Source organism: Chionomys nivalis, chromosome 8 (genome assembly GCF_950005125.1).
Source record: "Chionomys nivalis chromosome 8, mChiNiv1.1, whole genome shotgun sequence".
Lineage (NCBI taxonomy): Eukaryota > Metazoa > Chordata > Mammalia > Rodentia > Cricetidae > Chionomys > Chionomys nivalis.
Window position 1 is genome coordinate 95,542,559 of NC_080093.1, and position 18,556 is coordinate 95,561,114.

General features: G+C 47.0%; 1 protein-coding gene across 1 annotated transcript in view; it reads right to left on the minus strand.

The window, feature by feature from the left end:
* Positions 1-18,556, minus strand: part of Clpb (ClpB family mitochondrial disaggregase) — a 131,105-nt gene that overhangs the window by 39,056 nt on the left and 73,493 nt on the right. Inside the window, exon 6 of the mRNA XM_057778193.1 lies at positions 294-391. Coding sequence (XP_057634176.1) covers positions 294-391 — 98 coding nt within the window. The remainder of the gene's footprint in view (positions 1-293; positions 392-18,556) is intronic.

Below are 18,556 nucleotides of genomic sequence, written 5' to 3' on the forward strand. Positions count from 1 at the left end.
GTGCTCTTGGTGTGGAACCTGAAGCAACTGACAAAAATGGAAGGTTATGGGCTGGAGAGATGGCTCAGCAGTTAAGAGCCTGGCTGTTATTCCAGAGGACCTGGGTTCTAGTCCCAGCACCCATGTGGCAGCTAACAACTGTCTGAACTCAGGTTCCAGGGATCTAATGTCCTCTTTTCCCCTCTTCTGGGCACTGCACACACATGATACATATACACAAACACAGGAACCCCCCAAAATAGTGGAAGATTAAATGACATATGGGGTACCCACAGCCTCCTCTCTCTACTTACCTTGGTCTCGGATGCTTTCAGAAGCTTCATAACCTCTCCTTCCCGAGCATAATCCAAGGGTGTGTGTCCCATCTCATTCCTCTGAAGGGGGTTGGCTCCTGGCAAGAAAAAAGGATAAACGGTCAGGGGCTATACGAAAGATTCCTCAGCATTCACCTATTGGTGGCTCGGGAGTCTCAATTTCAGTATGAATCTCCATGAAAATTTATGAGATTACAGAATGACAGGATAAACATATTAAGTTACTTTGGAAGGAGAGATATGATGGAGGTCAGGAGACTAGGGGCTTCATACACAGGTACATGCAGCTAAACATGCTAAGAAAACTCAGCAAATATATTCATAGATTTATACATCTAACACACGCATTCACATATATACATATATGTGTTCGTCAAAATGTTCACGTTTGCCAATATAACTACAGATCAAGGAACAATGATTCACAAAGCCATATAATGGGTTCCTTTCTAAAATAGAAGAGCCCAAACAGGAACTTAAAGGCCCTGCTTTGCTTCTTTTCTCCTTAATATCTTTTATTTTTCTTTTTTGCGAGGTCTCCCTATGTATCCCTGGCGCTTTATTGTAGAGTAGGCTTCCCTCGAGCTCAAAGCCTCCCATCTCAGCCTCCTAAAGGGGGGGTTAGAGTGTGACTCACAAAGCCCAGCTCTTCTCCTTCCTCCAGCCAGACTCAGCCAAGTCCTGGGGAGGATGATGGGGGTGTGCGCTCTGGTGACTGGAGGACAAAGGTTAGCCGAGAGCCATGTGACCGCCCTCGAAGTGCACAGAGCAGCAGTATATGGCGTGTACTTAGCAGGGCTTGAGATAACAAGGAAAGACTCCTCTCACCCTCAGTGCTGCCAGAAGCTTCTTCCCACAATCCAGTTCTGGGAAACGCTCTTCCCAACCCTAACTCTCTCTTTCTAACCCTAACCCTCTGTTCCCAACCCTAACTCTACACTCTCTTCCCAACCCTAACCCTACTCTCTCTTCCCAATCCTGGCCCTAACCAATGCCAGCTATCCTGCTTCTGTTTTTGTTTCTCAAGACAAGGTTTCTCTGTGTAATAGAAAGGCTGCCCCAGAGTTAGCTCAGTAGACCAGGATAGCCTCTGCCTCCCAAATGCCGGGATCAAAGGTGTGCGTGCAGCATGGCAGATTTTTTATTGTTGTTTCTGTGTCAGCTCCTTGCAAACTTCGAAGGAATGGAGCTTGAGGACAGAAGTGGAGCTTGCCTCATAAGCTTGCCTTCCAGTATCATCAGAAAGAAGCCTAGTAGGCTTAGCTATGTGTGCACGTCACCTTCAGCATGCGGCAGTAACTACTCAGTAATTCCCGTGCTCCTTTCTTACTAGAGAAATGTACAGAAGTTAGGAGGAGTTTAGCCTAGTCGCTGCTGTAAGGACGTAACGAGGACCCACACAACACAGGACCTTGCTCTGAGTGGGTATCTGATCACTGGGGATAGGAGCAAAAGCCAGTTTTCCTAAATCTGCCTGTGGGAACACTTATCTCACGCTTTGAAACCCTCCCCCATTGAAGTTCTGCTTCTTTAGAATCCACAACTTAGCAATATGGTAAAATCACTAAGCTCTTGTAAGTGGCTGTCTGAGTGGGAGGAAAAAGGGCACAGGGAAATTTCAAGTAAGAAAACAGTCAGACATGTACCTTTAATGCCAGCACTCGGGAGACAGGGACAGGAGGTCCAGGGCAGCCAAGGCTACACAGTGAGACACTATCTCAACAAAACAACCACACCTCCTCCATAAAAATGAAAAATAAGATCATTTCAATTAGGAATAAATACTAATATGTATTTTATAATACAGAGAATATGGAATTCAGATACCATAAAATTACTGCCCCCCCCCTTTTAAACAGTGCTGGGAGTAGGGCCTCATACATGCTAGGCAAATGTTCTACTACTGAGCTACATTCCTAGGTTCCTAAAATGCTGGTGCCTGGTACATGAAGAGACCAGGAGAAGGTATCTGGTTCCTTGGAGATGTCGTTAGGTACTCTGGAAGAGCAGCCAATGTTCCTAATTGCTGAGCCATCTCTCTGGCCACAAACCTATTGTTTAAAAGATAGCGTTTGGTGTTTAATCTCAAGTTGTGTGGCCATCACTACTATCTAATTTACCCTCCAGGAAGAAACTCCATACCCATTACAGAACATCAACAACAACAAGAACAACTAACCAAACAAACAAAAACTCCACAATGGTTGACTTTCTCTTTTTATGGGTATTTTATATAAATGGAATTACAGGACATGTGGGATTCCCCTCTGTATGCTGTGAATGTTTTTATTACCATTGGTTAATAAAGAAGCTGCTTTGGCCTATGACAGGGCAGAATATAGCAAGACGGTAAATCCAAGAAGAGATAGAGGAAAGAAGGTGGAGTCAGGTAGAGATCATGTAGCCACCCAAGAAGCAAGAGGTAACAAACCATGAGCCTTGTGGTAAAATATAAAATAATAGAAATGGGTTAATTTAAGATGTAAGAGTTAGTTAAGCCGGGCAGTGGTAGCGCACGCCTTAATCTCAGCACTCTGGAGGTAGAGGCAAGCGGATCTCTGTGAGTTCAAGGTCAATCTGGTCTACAAGAGCTAGTTCCAGGACAGGCTCCAAAACTACAGAGAAACCCTGTCTTGAAAAGCAAACAAACAAGCAAGCCTGAACTAACAGGCCAAAGAGTACGTAATTAACAACTAAGCCTCAAGTGGTTGTTTCCTAAGTGGCTACAGGAGCTGGTGTGCAGGACCTGGTAGGTGGAAAACCTGGTCCGGGGGCCAGCGGAATGGAGAGTATTTGTAGCTAGAAAATGGCTTCTTTCACGGCACCTGTTTTCAATGTTCCTTCATGTGGTAGCATGGCTGAATACTATTCTGTTCTGTGACATCACATATGAGCTACACATATGAGCTATTCCCCCTTTGGCTGTTCGGAACATTCATAAACTGTACGAGTCTCTGTTGTACTTGCTGTTACCTTTTGTTTTCCTGAGAGTCTTAGATATAGCCCAAGCAGACACCAAGTACCCACTCCCACTTCTCTCTCTCCAACTGGCCTTGAAGACCTAAGCTCACCTATTCCTCCTGCTTCATTCAGACCCCCAAGTACTGGGACTCGCTGTGGACACCGCGTTGCCAAACTCGGCTGTACGCCTCCTGTCTTTTAGTAGATGTCCTGGAGTGACAGGAACAGTCTACTGATCGTTATTCATGCTTGACTCTACTTCTTACATGGGTTTTTGTCTTTTAATGTTCAAAACCCTAAGGAATTAAAATCGCCAAGATACAGACAGGGAAACTGGCCTGAAGATCATCCATCACCGCAGGCCTATTGTTCTGAGCCTAGAGTCCACTCTAGCCTACTTTTCCTAACTCCGATTCTCCATACCCTCAGAGGTGTCTCAGGAGGGACCGTCCTACCTCTGTGTAATAGAAAGGCTGCCCCAGAGTTAGCTCAGTAGACCAGGATAGCCTCTGCCTCCCAAATGCCAGGATCAAAGGTGTGCGTGCAGGGCCAGTGAGCAGCTCCTTCTTTATCTACTTCTGCTCGAATTGAAAGCAGCACTCTTGACCCATGAGCTCTTTCCAGCCCTTCCCCTCATACTTTTGTTTTTTTTTTTTGTTTTTGTTTTTTTTTTTTTGGTTTTTCAAGACAGGGTTTCCCTGTGGCTTTGGAGCCTGTCCTGGAACTAGCTCTGTAGACCAGGCTGGTCTCGAACTCACAGAGATCCGCCTGCCTCTGCCTCCCAAGTGCTGGGATTAAAGGCGTGCGCCACCATCGCCCGGCATACTTTTGTTTTTTTGTTTTAGAGGGAACTGGCCTTTAAGTTCACTAATAGCCCACCCTATTCTTTTACTTGACTGAGGAGCTCCTCCTGCCTTGTTATCCTGAGTGCTGGAAATGTTTTTTGTTTTTGTTTTTTTTTAAATCCCTCCTTACTGTTCTGTAGTAACTGGCCATTGACTCCTTTGAGTTTTTTAAGAACTCTTTTCAAATGCTCCCCTCAATCCTGTGACCAGTCTTCCTGTCTCCTTTGCAGATGTCTTTTCCTATTTTTAGGAATGAGTCTCCTTTGAGTCAGCACAGAAGCAGCTCTCCAAGAGCCTATGAGGACATGATGGGCTCATGACAGTAGCACAGACTGAGACTGGCCACTGTGCTGAAGGACAGGCAGGTAAGAACCAAGAGTTCAAGGAGGACAAGGTTAATTCTCTTGGCATGGCACTGAATGGGGTCCTGCAAGGTCCAAGGGGCCAGTGCCAGACAGCATCCTCCTCATCCCATGGCGCAGCCGGGCCAGGAGTCTCCTGGAGCAGTGGAGAGGGCGCTCCTTTCTCCGGTTCCAGGAGGGAGCTCTGCTCCTAGCTGTGCTCTGTGGAGTGGGATTAAATCTCCAGGAGGGAGAGGAATGAGGGAAGGGAGGAGGCATGGGCAGAGGGGGGGAGGGAGGGAGAGAAGATGAGAGAAGGCAGGGGAAGAAAGAAGAGAGGGTGAGATTAGCTGCTTCAAACAAGTGCTGTCAGTGATCTATATTTGCTTACAGAATGAAAAATGTGTGCCATAAACAGTGGCCACTGAGTAATTCCTAGCAGGAGTCGTGTCACTTCTCATAAAGCACGGGGTGGGGACAGGTAGGACATCTCCGTACCTGGGTCAGCCAGCACAGGAACTTCCTTTTATAGCCGTGCTGGGCTTTGGATCCAGTCCAGAAGACTCTCAGGTCAGGCTACTCACTGGGGAAACCAGCCGGGTTCTCCAAGGTTCTGGAGCCTAAGGGCAGCACATCTGCCCCACTTTGGGAAGGCTGAGGCGGGGCACCTGGATAATGTCCATCCAATATTACTCCCCCAGACTCATACTCTCCCTCTGACTTGACTAATTGCTCTAATAATTGATAGAACCTGACTTCTACCACTGATCGATTTCACCTTCACGACCAATGGCCACAAACCATTACACTCCAATAAATAACCACGCTGGGCCTCACCCGGCTGCCCTCTCCGGGGGCATCAGGATAGCCTGTGCCCTGGCCTGACCTCCCCTTGCCTCCCACCCAGGGCCCCTCCAGGCCAAGCAGCTGGTCTTGAGGGCCAGGCCTCTGGGAGCAAGTGATAGAGCTGGGAGGAGGTGGGAGCACTAATCGCAGGCCATCCGTCACCTCCCACTGGCTGTCTGCGGCTGGGGCAGACACCTGGAGCACCCTAGGCAGTGTGGTGCAGGACCCTCCTTCCTCTCCTGCTCCAGATTAGTTGTCCCAGCTTATAATATTTGATAAATAGCAGTCTGGCTTCCTGGCAGCACGGCTGCGGCTGCGCCTGCCCGCTACAGCTGTGGAAGGTCACTCATTGGGGAAATATGTTTCTGTCAGTGGTATTGAAAAAAGTTTAGTGGAGTGACAGGCCTCAATTTTTCAAATTTTATTAACTCCATCCTCTTAACCATTTGTCTTGAATTCCTTCAGATTCTGGGGGATCTGTCAATATGGATCGGGCCCAGAAAGTAGGGTAGGGGTGGTTGGGTGGGCAAGAAGGAACTGGTGTTGGTTGGTGCTGCTGTGGCTGGCTGAGATCTCTTCACCCAGGAAGGTTAAGGGAGTGGAAGGGGTGTTGGTGAGAGAGGCCTGGCTCACTGGTGCCTAGGGAGCCTGCTGCTCTTCTCAGGTCAGTATCTGCTTTTGATTTGACATAATCACTATGCTCCAGGTGGGAAAGCACCCTCGTAAGAGCTCACTTCTCTCTGCTGCGTCTGAAGTAGGTGCTCCCCTGGCTCCACCGACTCCATCCTTGAAGACTGAACCTGTCTTCTCCAGGAAGGCCTCCTTACTCCCTCCCACAGACGAACTGGTTGGGTACCATCGTCTATACCCCCATAGCGTTCTGCCTGTCTTCTTGCGAGAACTGCACACTATGCACGGTCACTGTTGCTGGACACCAGAGCAGGGCCAGCACATGCTTCTTCCTGTTTGTCAGAGAAGACTGTCTTCTTCTCGGGAGCTATCTTTTGAGGCTGAGAGAACACGACAGTTGTTCTGTCTGCTGGGAAAGCCTTCCTGACAGCAACTGTGTGATCATGCCCTTGTTCCTGTAAGGGAGAGCCTCTCCATCTGAGAGACGAGGAGAAGCACTCCCCCTCCTAGCTGGGAGCAGGTGGGTGAGGAGTACCAGCTGCTGGCTGGGCACTTCTCTACTGTTCTGGTGGTGACTGCTGGACCGTCCACCTCTATGGATTTTCTCAAGATTGAACATGGCTGAAATAAGATTATAGCGATCTCTGTAAGGGCTTTGTCATCCACCCCTCCTTTTCACATTTACCTTCGCTTCTCTGACCCCTTCATCTTGACTTCCGTAATTCTGGCAGTCTCTTCAGGAAACCAGCGAGAGGTTTTGGTGGATGTTAGAGATGTCCTCCATGATAAGAGGTTCCAGGCAGACTGGTATTTTGGAAATAAGCTCCCTATCAAGGAAGCACTTGGAAAGATGGCTGGACAAGCGTCTGTCATAAGCCTTCCCTGTCACCACACTCTCTGTCATGTCCCCTCTGGGTCCTTGTTCTTCTTATTCCCTTTTCGGGTCATGGCCTGCCACAAGCCAGTTACCACAGTCAGTCTCTGACCAGCTCTCTCTGTGTCCTCAGAGGCAGACATCTAAGAGGGTGGCGAGAGTGACAAGGGAAGCACAGTGGAGGAGAGAGAGCCCCACCTCCTGAGGACCAGGGCTCCACACTACACAATCAGACACACTCAGCTAACAACAGGTAGAAGGCATGCATCCCAGGCTGCATCTTCTGCTGACTACACCCATGAGTTTAATCCTTGCCATTGGTGAAGGAAGCAGGGGAGTCCTCCCCACCCCACTTTACAGATTGCCTGGGTCTGGTGGAAGAGTAAGAACAGGGACACACACTAACACTTGCTGGGTAAACAGTCTTTACATACTGTGCCTGAATAATTCATACACGAAGAGAAAACAGGCTCAGAGTTGAAATAATTTGCCCCGTGGTCATATAGCAGGCAAACAGTGAAGCTAAGATTTAAAACAGGGGTTCATTTCTCTTTCATAAATGTTTGAAATGTTACATTTTTTTAAAAAAGAAGATAGCTCTACTCCCCCCACCCCACCTCAAAGTGCCACCAAAGGCCTGATGACTCCTTTCCAAAGTGCTGAGATGCTCTGGGGCCAAGCAAGAAGGAGATCCTTCTCATCCTGGGCTGAGGACAGACATCTCTGTAGAAAGGATACGGCAAAGCATTTCTTCTCTTCCTATTCAGGGTTCCCAGTCTGGGGCAAAGGAAACCGTGAGCTATAGTAACTCAACTTCCTGGACAGCACCCAGAAACCTTTCCCATGATCCACAGCCTTCAGGAATCTGGGGGACAAAAAGCTATTTACCTCCTCATGGCCTCACTCAGACACAGCCCCACAGCACAAAAAGGCAAGAACTGCCACACAGTAGAAGCGGCAGGTCCAGACTGGAGGGAGACAGACGCTGTGGATGGAGGAGTGAGGAGCTGGACTGCCCCCCTCCCCTCATGCACCATGGTTCTGGGACCAAAGCTGAGAAGAACAGAAGACAACGTGTGGGCTCAGCAGGTAAAGATATCGGCCACCAGGTCTGATTGCCTGAGTTCGAGCCCAGGGACTTACGTACGGGAGAGAACGCACTCCACAAGCTGTCCTGTCCTTCACGTGCACACTGTGCACACGCGCACCACAGATAATAACTGCAGTGAAACAGACAGCCTTTCGGCCATTTCCTCTGTCGAGACATTAAAGCACTCATCTCACCATGAACTTTCCAAACATTGCCTCATCTCCAGAACCAAACGTATGCGTCAAGGGGGCTTTGTGAACATAGAAGAAGAAGTGGGGTGACTGCTGGCAACTGATGGTCTCTATTAATCATAAGAGACTAGCCTCTTCTCCTGTATCAGGATTACCTGTGAGCTTGGCCAGGTAGTGAGGGCAAAGGGGGACTTCATCAGACATTTGGTGGGATGTCTCAGGAAAACCCTGTGGTCACATGAGGACACTGGATGCCAGCAACACATGGAATGTCAGTCAGTGGCTGATGGACAACCAGACCCTAGGGGAAAAGGGGAAAAGACAGACCAGAGAGGTTCCCAGCGGCAGTAAGTGGGTTTGGCTGTGTCCAGCATGTTTATTTCTCATCTGGATATCAAGGGGTGGGCTACTCATTAAATCCGTAGATGTGATGAGGGTGGAAGGGCACCTAATACATCCGACAGAAGACTGACAGTAAGAGGTAAAGTATAAAGGAGGAGTCATAGGTTTTGGAACAGAGACAAAGTAGAGAGATTGTTCTGGGAACTACAACGGGTGTAGAAGCCATGTGAGAAAAATAGCTCAGGGAACCAACTAGTTGGTGGTTTGGACTGGAGAGAAAAAAAAAAAGTTCAGGAGACCAAGCCTGCTACCATGCAGAACTGGGAGGTTAATAATAAGACCCCTGGATGCATCTCATGGCTGGCTTGCTAAGCATCAGAAAGTCTAAGGTAGACTACGGCAAAGTCAAGTTCCCAGCAGCAGGAGTGCTCGCGTACTGGATGGATGGCTACCCGCTAAGTGTACTACTGAAATGTCACTTAGTTTGTTTTTAAGATCTATTCTTATTTTATATGAATGAGTATTTTGTTTGCATGTATGTCTATGCACTACTTGTGTGCTTGGTGCCTATGAAAGTTAGAAGAGGATGTCAGGTCCTTCAGAAATGGAGCTGCAGACAGTGGTGAGCACCATGTGGCCCTCTGCAAGAGCAGCAAGTGATCCTAACTACTGAACGATCTTTCCGTATTAACTGCTAATTATCTATTCACGTGTCCATTCAAAGATACCGAGAGTCCTTTATACGTCTATCAGCGTGCTAGGTATGAGGAAGACAGGCGAGGAAGAAGAGGCTGTCTCTCCTCCTAGGGAAATCCCGACCTTACTGCAAGACTAATACAAGGAGTCTAGCTTCAGTTCAGATGAAGTCAGAGTTCTGGTGGAAATCCTCACACATTTGGCTGCCAAATCCCCCGAGCAGACTAATCAGGAGCAGCTCACTCGCTGAAACTTGGCGCACTGTCTGTGGGACAGAAGCACACAGTGAAGCAGAGCTTGTGAATCTTTGTGCTTGATGTTTTGCTCTTAAAGCTTGAGTTGTGGTCTTTGGTTTATGTACCCACAGCTTGTCTTACAAGTGGCTGTGGTGTCAGGGTGAAGTGATTTAGCCAGCAGGGCTACCAACTCTCCATTTCTTACCCACCCTGTGGGGACTGCTTCAGCACAGACATAAACATGCTCCTGCCGTTACCTTATTGCACTCGTCACATGGGGAGGCTAGAAGGCTTGATTCAGGGATATGATTGGATTTTAAATCCCAGTCTCACAGGATTTTAATTACTGGTCTGGGGCAGCAGGGATAGGCGCTGGCTGCCTTTGGATGGAGGAGGTCGATACACCAGTCCACAACATATTGAGCCACAATGCCTGCAGACTCTATTGCTCTATTTAATCATCTTTTGCAAAATTTACAGTGGAACAGGAGGGATCAATACGGAATTTATCACATTCTCTTGTAAATATGAGCCAGGAAAGAGTTCCAGGCAGTTTGTTACTGAGTGGGAGGGAACATGTCTGTGTACAGCTGGGCATTAGGAGATGAGACAAAATCCATACTTCTTGGCATAAGCTACTCAGCCAAGTTCAACGGGAGGAACACTGGTCCATTCAACCAACCAATCATCCAAGCAACATTCCAGAACCCACTTTAGCCTGTAGTGCTGACTGTGGAACATGGCATGCAAGAACATAATAAAAATATAACACAATGATCCTGCCACTTACGAGGTGAACCTATGCAAGTTCCCAAACAATCTGGGATCCTTCTTACACACATGGGAAATGTAAGAGTCTATTCTGTGGTTAGCTGCTTATCAGAAGAGATAAAAACCTTGTCAGGTAGTGAGGTTACAATGAGTGACAGCCACTGCTATGTTTCCTCTAACTGCCTTCCTACACCAGGTACCATCCGTGAATAGGTGTGGATCTGGGTGGTGAGCAGGGAGCTGCCTACCTTACTTTCACAGCAGACAGAAGGGGGACTGGGTGCTCTTCCTTCACTAATAACCTGACCAGGGCTACTAGTGGCAGAATCTGTGGCGCCAAGAGAAGGGTGCAAGGAGAAGATGTACAGGGATCTGTTTTCCAGATATTTAAAACCTGTACCTTTTAAGCTTTCTCAAACTGCTGTGGGGGAAGAGGGTGAGAACTGAGTCTCCTTGTGTAAGCGCACCAGGGAGTGTCGGAAAGACGATATAAGGAGCGGCCTCCAGAAGCTGGGCAGACATGGACAGCTGGAGAAGTAGGGACGAGTGAATGAGGAGGCTCAGAGAAGGAATCTAGACTGCCAGGGCATGAGCGGTTTAGCAGGCCTTTGAACAGCTCCTGCCTATTTCCCAGACATCCTCCTGTGGGCCTAGCAGGTACTGGCCCCAGGGATGCAGGGCTGGACGTCTGGATTGACCTTGGAGGTACTGGAAACTGCTGAAGGTTTTAGAGCAGAAGAGCAAACAGTTCTGCAGGGTGGACCTAGAGGAAGGGAGGGCGACAACGAGGCTGCTCTAGAGCTGTAGGCTCTCTAGAGCCCCAGCTAAGGGAAAGTAATGGGGCTTGTTGACCACAGAGGCAGAAGGCACCAGACTGACTAACCATGCCTTCTTGTTGAAGGTGGCAGATGGTGACAATGCCGTTCACCAAGCATGGCGAGCAGAAGACAGTGGGAAGAGGGCAGGTTTGGAGACACCGCATGAGTTATTTACAGAATATTAACATCAACAGAGCTACTGGCAACATGAAAATGCCTTGCTTCTTCTGAGGAAAATATGCAGACTAGTGTGGTCAGGAGAGAAGGTAAATAACCAAAGTAATGAGTGCCCAATACATGACACACGCGGAGCTAGAAAAGCAGAAGGCAAGTCTCCTGCCTCAGACTCCAGCTCACTGCAAACCTGTGGGACCCTGACATGCTGATGACACTTTGCCTAGCATGTGATGGCACCGGGCACAGAAGCTCAGTTCATTTTTTAAAATTTGGACAAGTTTTCTGAAGTTATGGGTTTCAGACTAGCTGTATTCCTCCTCCTCCCAATCCAGCACACCACCTCCAAGGTGTCAGTGTGCCCTGGATGAAGCAGAACTCAGAGGGGACTATATAAAAGCCCGGGTCCCTAGGCTTTGTCAGCCTTGACTCCGCTCCCCTCCCCGTCTTGCAAATAACAGCTGAGACTGAGGAGGCCAAGCTCAGGTCTAGGCTTGTAATTATACTGCTGATGTCTGTGGCAGAGCCACAGGCTGCAGGAGGCGGCATCTTTTGTTTATGCACTAAAACCACATCATCTTCAAACATGCTAATCGCATGTCTGCTTTCATCTAACAGCATTGGAGGAGGCTGAGGAAAGGGCACACAATGCCCACATCTGGCTAATTCAGTTAGAAGGCCAATCAATCTTGATGGGTTGTCTATAAAACACTGCTCACCCCAAAGGGCTGAGCTGACCAGATGTTTAAGCGTCTGCTGACCAATCCCAGCTGATGTCCATAACCGTGGAGAGAAGGCTTCCACTTACAAGTCTGTTTCCCAGAGCTCAGTCCAGACTTCTGCTTTGAAAAGTATTAGCAGTTAAAGCAATGGCTGAAGCTGGTTGTGGTGGCTCATGCCAATGGAAAGACTGAGGCAGGGGGACTGCTATAAGTCTGCACCAGCATAGGCTAGACATCAACACACTGTCTCAAAACAAAACATAAAAGCAACAGTGAGCCTCTAGATTCTGGAATAAGGCACATTCATAGACTTCCGCTCTGCACTCCAGGAAGACTTACACAGAGTTGACTTTGCAAACAAGCACAGGAACATCCCAGTGGGATCTTCTTACTGTACTTACCAGTGTGAAGAGAGTCGCAAGTGTGGGAGAGGTGTCTTTTATATGGTGTCAAATGTCATAGGCTATGGGTCTGAGCATTTATCTGGTGTTTCTCAGCCTTCTATCAAGGCTGCAGGAAATACTCATCTTCCCCATAAGACTGCTGCATTTCCCAACACAGAGGCCGCTGCCTCAACTCTCTCAGCTTATGCTCTACACCTAGCAGTTATCAGCCGGTTGTCTCAAAAATAAACACAGTAGTGGGAGAGGAGGAGCGAGGCGGGGGGACAGGCCCAGACACCAAGAGGACCACTTTGACGGACCTCCCTGTCTGGGCTGGATTATTATTCAAGAGTGTTTGTCCCTAATGAGCGCTGAGGACCTGTCTGTCCCAGAGCTGAGGCTGCAGGATGACCCAGATTTGTGGCACAGGTAAAGGGCAAATTAGAAATGACACCCAGTTCTAGCTTCCCCAGGCAGCTGCTCTCACACAGCACACGTTCATCTAACAAATAAAAACAAATCTTAAAACAAACAAACAAACAAAAACATAAGGGAGCATTATGTATATCTATGACCCCAGCTCTCATAAGGCTGAATGAAGCAGGAAGATTGCTGTGAGTCTGAAACTGATCTGGGCTACAAAGTGACAGTACCAGGTCAACTGGGGCAGCACCGCACAACAAAACAAAGACCAACCTTTAATCCCAGCACTCAGGAGACAGAGACAGGTGGATCTCTGTGAGTTCGAGGCCAGCCTGATCTGCAGAGTGAGTTCCAGGACAGGTTCCAAAGCTACACGGAGAAACGCTGTCTCGAAAAACAAAACAAAACAAAACAAAAAAATGGTCAAGATGCGACAGATAATTCACAAAAGAAAATCCAATTGGTTCCTTTTTTTTTTTTTTTGAGACACAATTTCTCGTGTATCTCTGGCTGTCCTGGAACTTGCTCTATAGACCAGGCTAGCCTCAAACCCAGAGAGATCCACCTGTTTCTGCCTCCAGAGTGCTGCAATTAAAGGTGTGCACCACCTGGCTGAAATGATTTTTAAATACATGAAATGATGTTCAAATACATTTGTAGTAAGAGAAGCAAGTAACTAGCAAGCAACTTCTATTGTGACTGACAAAATTCCCGTGACAATCCAGTGAGCTCCAGAATCAATGAGATCCTATTTCAAACAGTAAGGCAGCACACATCTGATGCACACCCTCCCTAACTTCCCACAGAAACCCGAACATGTTGGCGGTTAACAAAGTGCAAGAAGTGTGCCCAGGCTGCCTTCCTCTTGCTGTCTGTAGGTAGTTGCCATCTCCTATGTGGAGTCATGGCTGCCCTCTGTCCTCTGGTGAAGTCTAAGAACATTTAAAAAAAAAAAAAAAGACAAAGAAATTCATCTGGTACTAGTAAGATGAGTCACTGGGGATGAGTCTTGAAGTTTCAAAGAGCCCAAGTCCTTCCCAGTGAGCTCAGCGTCCTGTGTTCCAGTACCACGCCTGTGCTTCTGCTGCCATGCTCCCCACCATGAAGACCATGGATTCCACGAGCCCCTTTTGTAAGAGGCATGCCACGGTGCTCTGTCGAGGTGACAGAGAGGGTTAAGCTAAGACCCTGGTCCACTATGTCAAGGAGCTAGAAGTGCTGCTGCCGAGCAACCGGTCTTACTGTGCTGAGATCATTACGTTTCCTCTAAAACTGCAAAGCCATGAGACAAAGAGCTTACAGCTGTCATTAGAGTTACCAATCCCAGTGCCACCAGGCTGATCAGTGAAGGAAGGGGCAGTTCACACGCACGGTTTATTTTTGTTCAAGTAAAACCACAAAAACTACAAAAACGAGGAGGAAGAAAAGAAGTTCAATACTAGATTTCAGTTTCTAAGACAATTGCTCACAAAAAAAATCCCAGGCAAGGCAGAAATAGGTGGGCAAAGATGAGCTTGAACTGTCTTGCTAATGCTAAAAGAATAAAAAGAAACATGTTGGTGCACACCTTTAATCTCAGCACTTGGGAGGCAGAGGTAGGAGGATGTTAATTCAAGGGCAGCCTGGTCTAGATAGCAAGTTCCAGGACAGTTAGGGCTCTGTAGAGACCCTGTCCCCCACCCACCAAAAGAAAACAAAATAAAACAAACAACAACAAAAAAGAAGGAAGGAAGGAAGGAATGGAGAAAGCGAGGAAGGGAGGGAAGGAGGGAGGGAGGGAGGGAGGGAAGAAGGAAGGAAGGAAGAAAGGAAGGAAGGAAAGAAAAAGATAGAGGAATGCTACCCTGGTAAAATCAGAGACAATTTTAGCACAAATATAGTTAAGGACAGTAATGAATTACAGGCATTAAAACAGTATGTATCAGTGAGTACACTATGACCAATATAGATATATTGGGGGGAAGGGGTTTTGCATACCACAGAAGAAGGCCACATGCCAAATGGTCACTGTTGGGTGAGTGTTGGCATTAGAAAATATGGAAAACATCTATCTCAAAAGGGCTGTATAAAGACTGGTTTTGGTTGGGCAGTGGTGGCACACGGCTTTAGTCCCAGCACTTGGGAGGCAGAGGCAGGCGGATCTCTGTGAGTTCGAGACCAGCCTGGTCTACAAGAGCTAGTTGCAGGACAGGCTCCAAAGCCACAGAGGAACCCTGTCTCGAAAAATAAAAAAACAAAACCAAAAATTCCTGCTCTAGTTAACTGCAAGGAGGAAAAGAAGAAACGCAACAGAGAGAACAGACAACACTGTGGCTTTTGCTGCTGTGGGATTAAGACTTTGATCACTGAAACTCTTCAAGTCTGTGTTATGTGCAACTATTAATTGTTCAAAAACAAGAACAAAAACAAAGTATGCATAAAATATCTCTGAGAGTGTTCTAGGCAGAGTATGCCCACAATGAAGTTTCCAAGTCCTGTGAGCCTGTGAATATATCATGGGGACATGAACGGGCTTGAACGCTACAGGCACAATTAAGTTTGGTTATCAGTTGGCTCCGAGATACCTTATGCTATCCAGTTTGGTCCAACACAACTACAGGGTCTTTCTAAAGGGAGGAAGAGGGGGAAAGAATGCCAAGGTGATGAAATATGAAAGAAACTCAATTGGCCATTGCTATTTGGAGGTGGCTGGTCTCCAAAGCAGGGAATGAAGGCCCAATATAGAGTGGACAAAGGGGGAGGACAGACTCTTTACTAGAGTCTCCCAAAAGGAAGGCCTCTCTGAAGACACCTTGATTTCACCCTAGTGAAACCTACTTCACAACCGCACGATGACATACTCATGTGGTTGTCCCCATGGTGCTAACTGCTAACAACAGTCATAGGGCGGATCGTAGGAAAAGTTACAAAGCCTGCCCTGAGGAGGACCAGAGATGTGGCAGGGACACCTCTTTCCCACCATGTATACTCCTTTGATAAACTCCTTTCCTAAAATGCTCCATGAAACTTTATAGTGTATCTTTGTAAAAGTAAAAATCATCATGTCAAAGATACACACATGACAATCACTTCAAAACTGTTTTGACTACAAATTTATCCTGGTTCTTCCATCCTAGAGGCCTTCAGCACTCAAGTCTCCTTAACAGTCCGGTGGTGGCCATTTTCCTAGCATCTTTACACAGCATACAGGCTCAGGGCTTGTTTTGGTTCCACTTCCTAGAGTAGCTTTGTCCTTTCCTTTGCCTCCCTTCAACCTGGGCTTGCAGTTCCACCAAACACAATGCCTGTTTCAATGCCAGAATGGGTCTTCCGCCTCCTTGTCCTCAGTTATCATGAAGGAAGACAAGAGAAGAGTCTATTTTATTGCCTGTGCTTATTTATAAATTAATTTAGTCAGCAATTACTTATTGTCATGTGCTAAAGCAGGTGAGATTCTGGGAACCTAAGCAACCACGTCCATACTCTGCATCTGAGAATGTACTTCAGTGGGAAGGAGATATTTCAGTTCTGAGTAAGCGTGGTGAAAAAAATCAGCCAGGATGCTTGAAGATCACCAGAGAAGCCTAAAACAAAGATGATGGTGATCAGCTGCAGAAAGAGAGATAATAGTTGCTGAATAAATAGGAAAATTTAGATTTACAGGCACTTGAGCAAATCATAAGGTAAATGTTCAAAGTTACAAAATATCATAATGGAAAGTTTGGGTACCACAGGCTAACTTATTTTAGGACAGCAAACTGACGCTATTAAAAGGGAGGTTGGACAGGGTGTCAGAATGATGTACATGCCAGACCCCAACACCCAGGCAGCACTTCCTACCACACAGGGATCCATTACTTCCAAGGGGGTCCCTGAAGGCTTTCTCAGTGGCAAGTTCCCTTCTGTTATAATGAAAAGAATTCATTTTCAACATGCAGTTCAGAAAGGAGCATGTGGCTCAAGCTCACAGAGAATATCCTTGTTGGGTTCCTCCAGGACACGGTCAGGCTTCTGTGCAGAGGAAAGAGCACAGGAATGCTAGAATCAAGACTCCCTTCCGGGAGGCAATCTTGGTTCCCACACATATCTAGTCTACCCTTTAGCTGGTATTCGGTAGGCACTGACCTTCAATTTGATACCTTCCCTTCCTAAAGCAGGGTCTCTCTTCTTCCTCTCTGAGATATGCCCTAGAGGGGTATAAACAAGCCAGCAAAGCACAGCTGGCCTTGGGAACTGCTTCCAGGTGCTGTGCAGGTGATGGAATGGAACCCGGAACGACCTGCCTAGCCAATGCTGACCTCTCCTTCACCCAGGGGAGGCCTGGCTTCCAGCTGCTACTGATGGCGGTGATGAGCTCATGCCGGATGCCAGCCAGGCTCATCTGACGACTGCTTGGAGCCCATTAGAGCCTTGATGAAATGCGGGTGCCTGGACGGCAGATGGTTCTGGAAAGCCATGGCGACCAGACTCTTGTCTCCAGCTCAGCCACTCACTGATCCCATAGGTCCTAGGGTACAGAAGGACCTCACCCTGGGGATGAGCAAAGGAAGTTTCATTCTGACCTGGTTGAGTGCTGAGGGCAGGACTCAGGATCATGGTGGTCCTACACGGCACCTGATCCAAGATGTGGACTGCAATGATAATACCACAGAACAGTGGTTCTCAACCTGTGGGTTGTGACCCCCTTTGTGGTCACATATCAGATATCCTGAATATCAGATATTTATATTATGATTCATTTTAGTAACAAAATCAGTTATGGAGTAGCAGTGAAATAATTTTATGGTTGGGGGTCACTATAACATGAGGAACTGCATTAAGGGGTCACAGATTTAGCAAGGTCGAGAACCACTGCCGTCAAACTTTCCTACTTGTTAGTGTCCTTGGATCCATAACTGCTGGTCCCTAAGGGTGACGAATGGCCCTCTCCCTCCACAGGGTTGTCTCAAGCTAGATGACATTCAAGTATCTACATTTCAGATCTCAGCACACATGGATTTGTTCAGAAGACTTCCCACAGCCCCTGGACTAGATTAGGTTCTCATTATCCTCTTGTAGTACCTTCTACTCTTCTGTAACAATAGTACTTATATCATTAGCTAATAATTTAGCAATTATTTGCCTAATGTTTCTACTCTGACAAATTTTAAGCTTTTCAAGGGATGGGGTATGCAACAGATATTTGTTAAGATAATATGATGAAATTAATCAAAATGTCATTAAGAGTAAGAGAATGTTTACAGTTAAATTTTTAACAGCATTCTTTAAAATATTTTTATTTATGTGGGTGTGTGTGTCACATATGTATAGGCAACTGTGGAAGCCAGAAAAGGATGTAGGGTGCCTTGGAGCTGGAGTTACAGGTAGTTATGAGAAGCTCAGACTGGGTGCGGGAACGAGCTCAGGCCTTCTATAAGGGCAGCAAGTGCTCTTAGGCAGCGAGCCATTTCTCCAGTCTCTCAATAGCGCTCTTGAAAAAGAACTGATATCACTGATGGGTCATCTCATCTGCCATGCTAGACGAGGAGCTGATTCTAGTTCTCTTGGCTTTCTGACTTGTTTCCAAGTAGCCAGCCGCCCATCCAAGCCAGAATTGTTCAGTTTGGAATGGTATGGAAGAGTTTTTCTTTTTCAACAACTTTACTGAAATATAATTTACATGCCATGAAGTTTGCCCATCCAAAGTATGCAATTTAATGCTTTTTAGCATAAAGACAGTACCATACAACCATCACCATAATCTACTTTAGAAATTTTCATGCAAACCTGTACCTATTACCTGCCCCCTACTTCCCCTAGACAACTGCTAGCACAAAGGTTTTCTATCTGTGCCAAGCAAAAGAAGGCGTTTTTTGTTAGCACTATGATCTCTTCATTTTATAGCTAAAAAAGTGATGCTGGAGAGGGGCTGTGATCACAA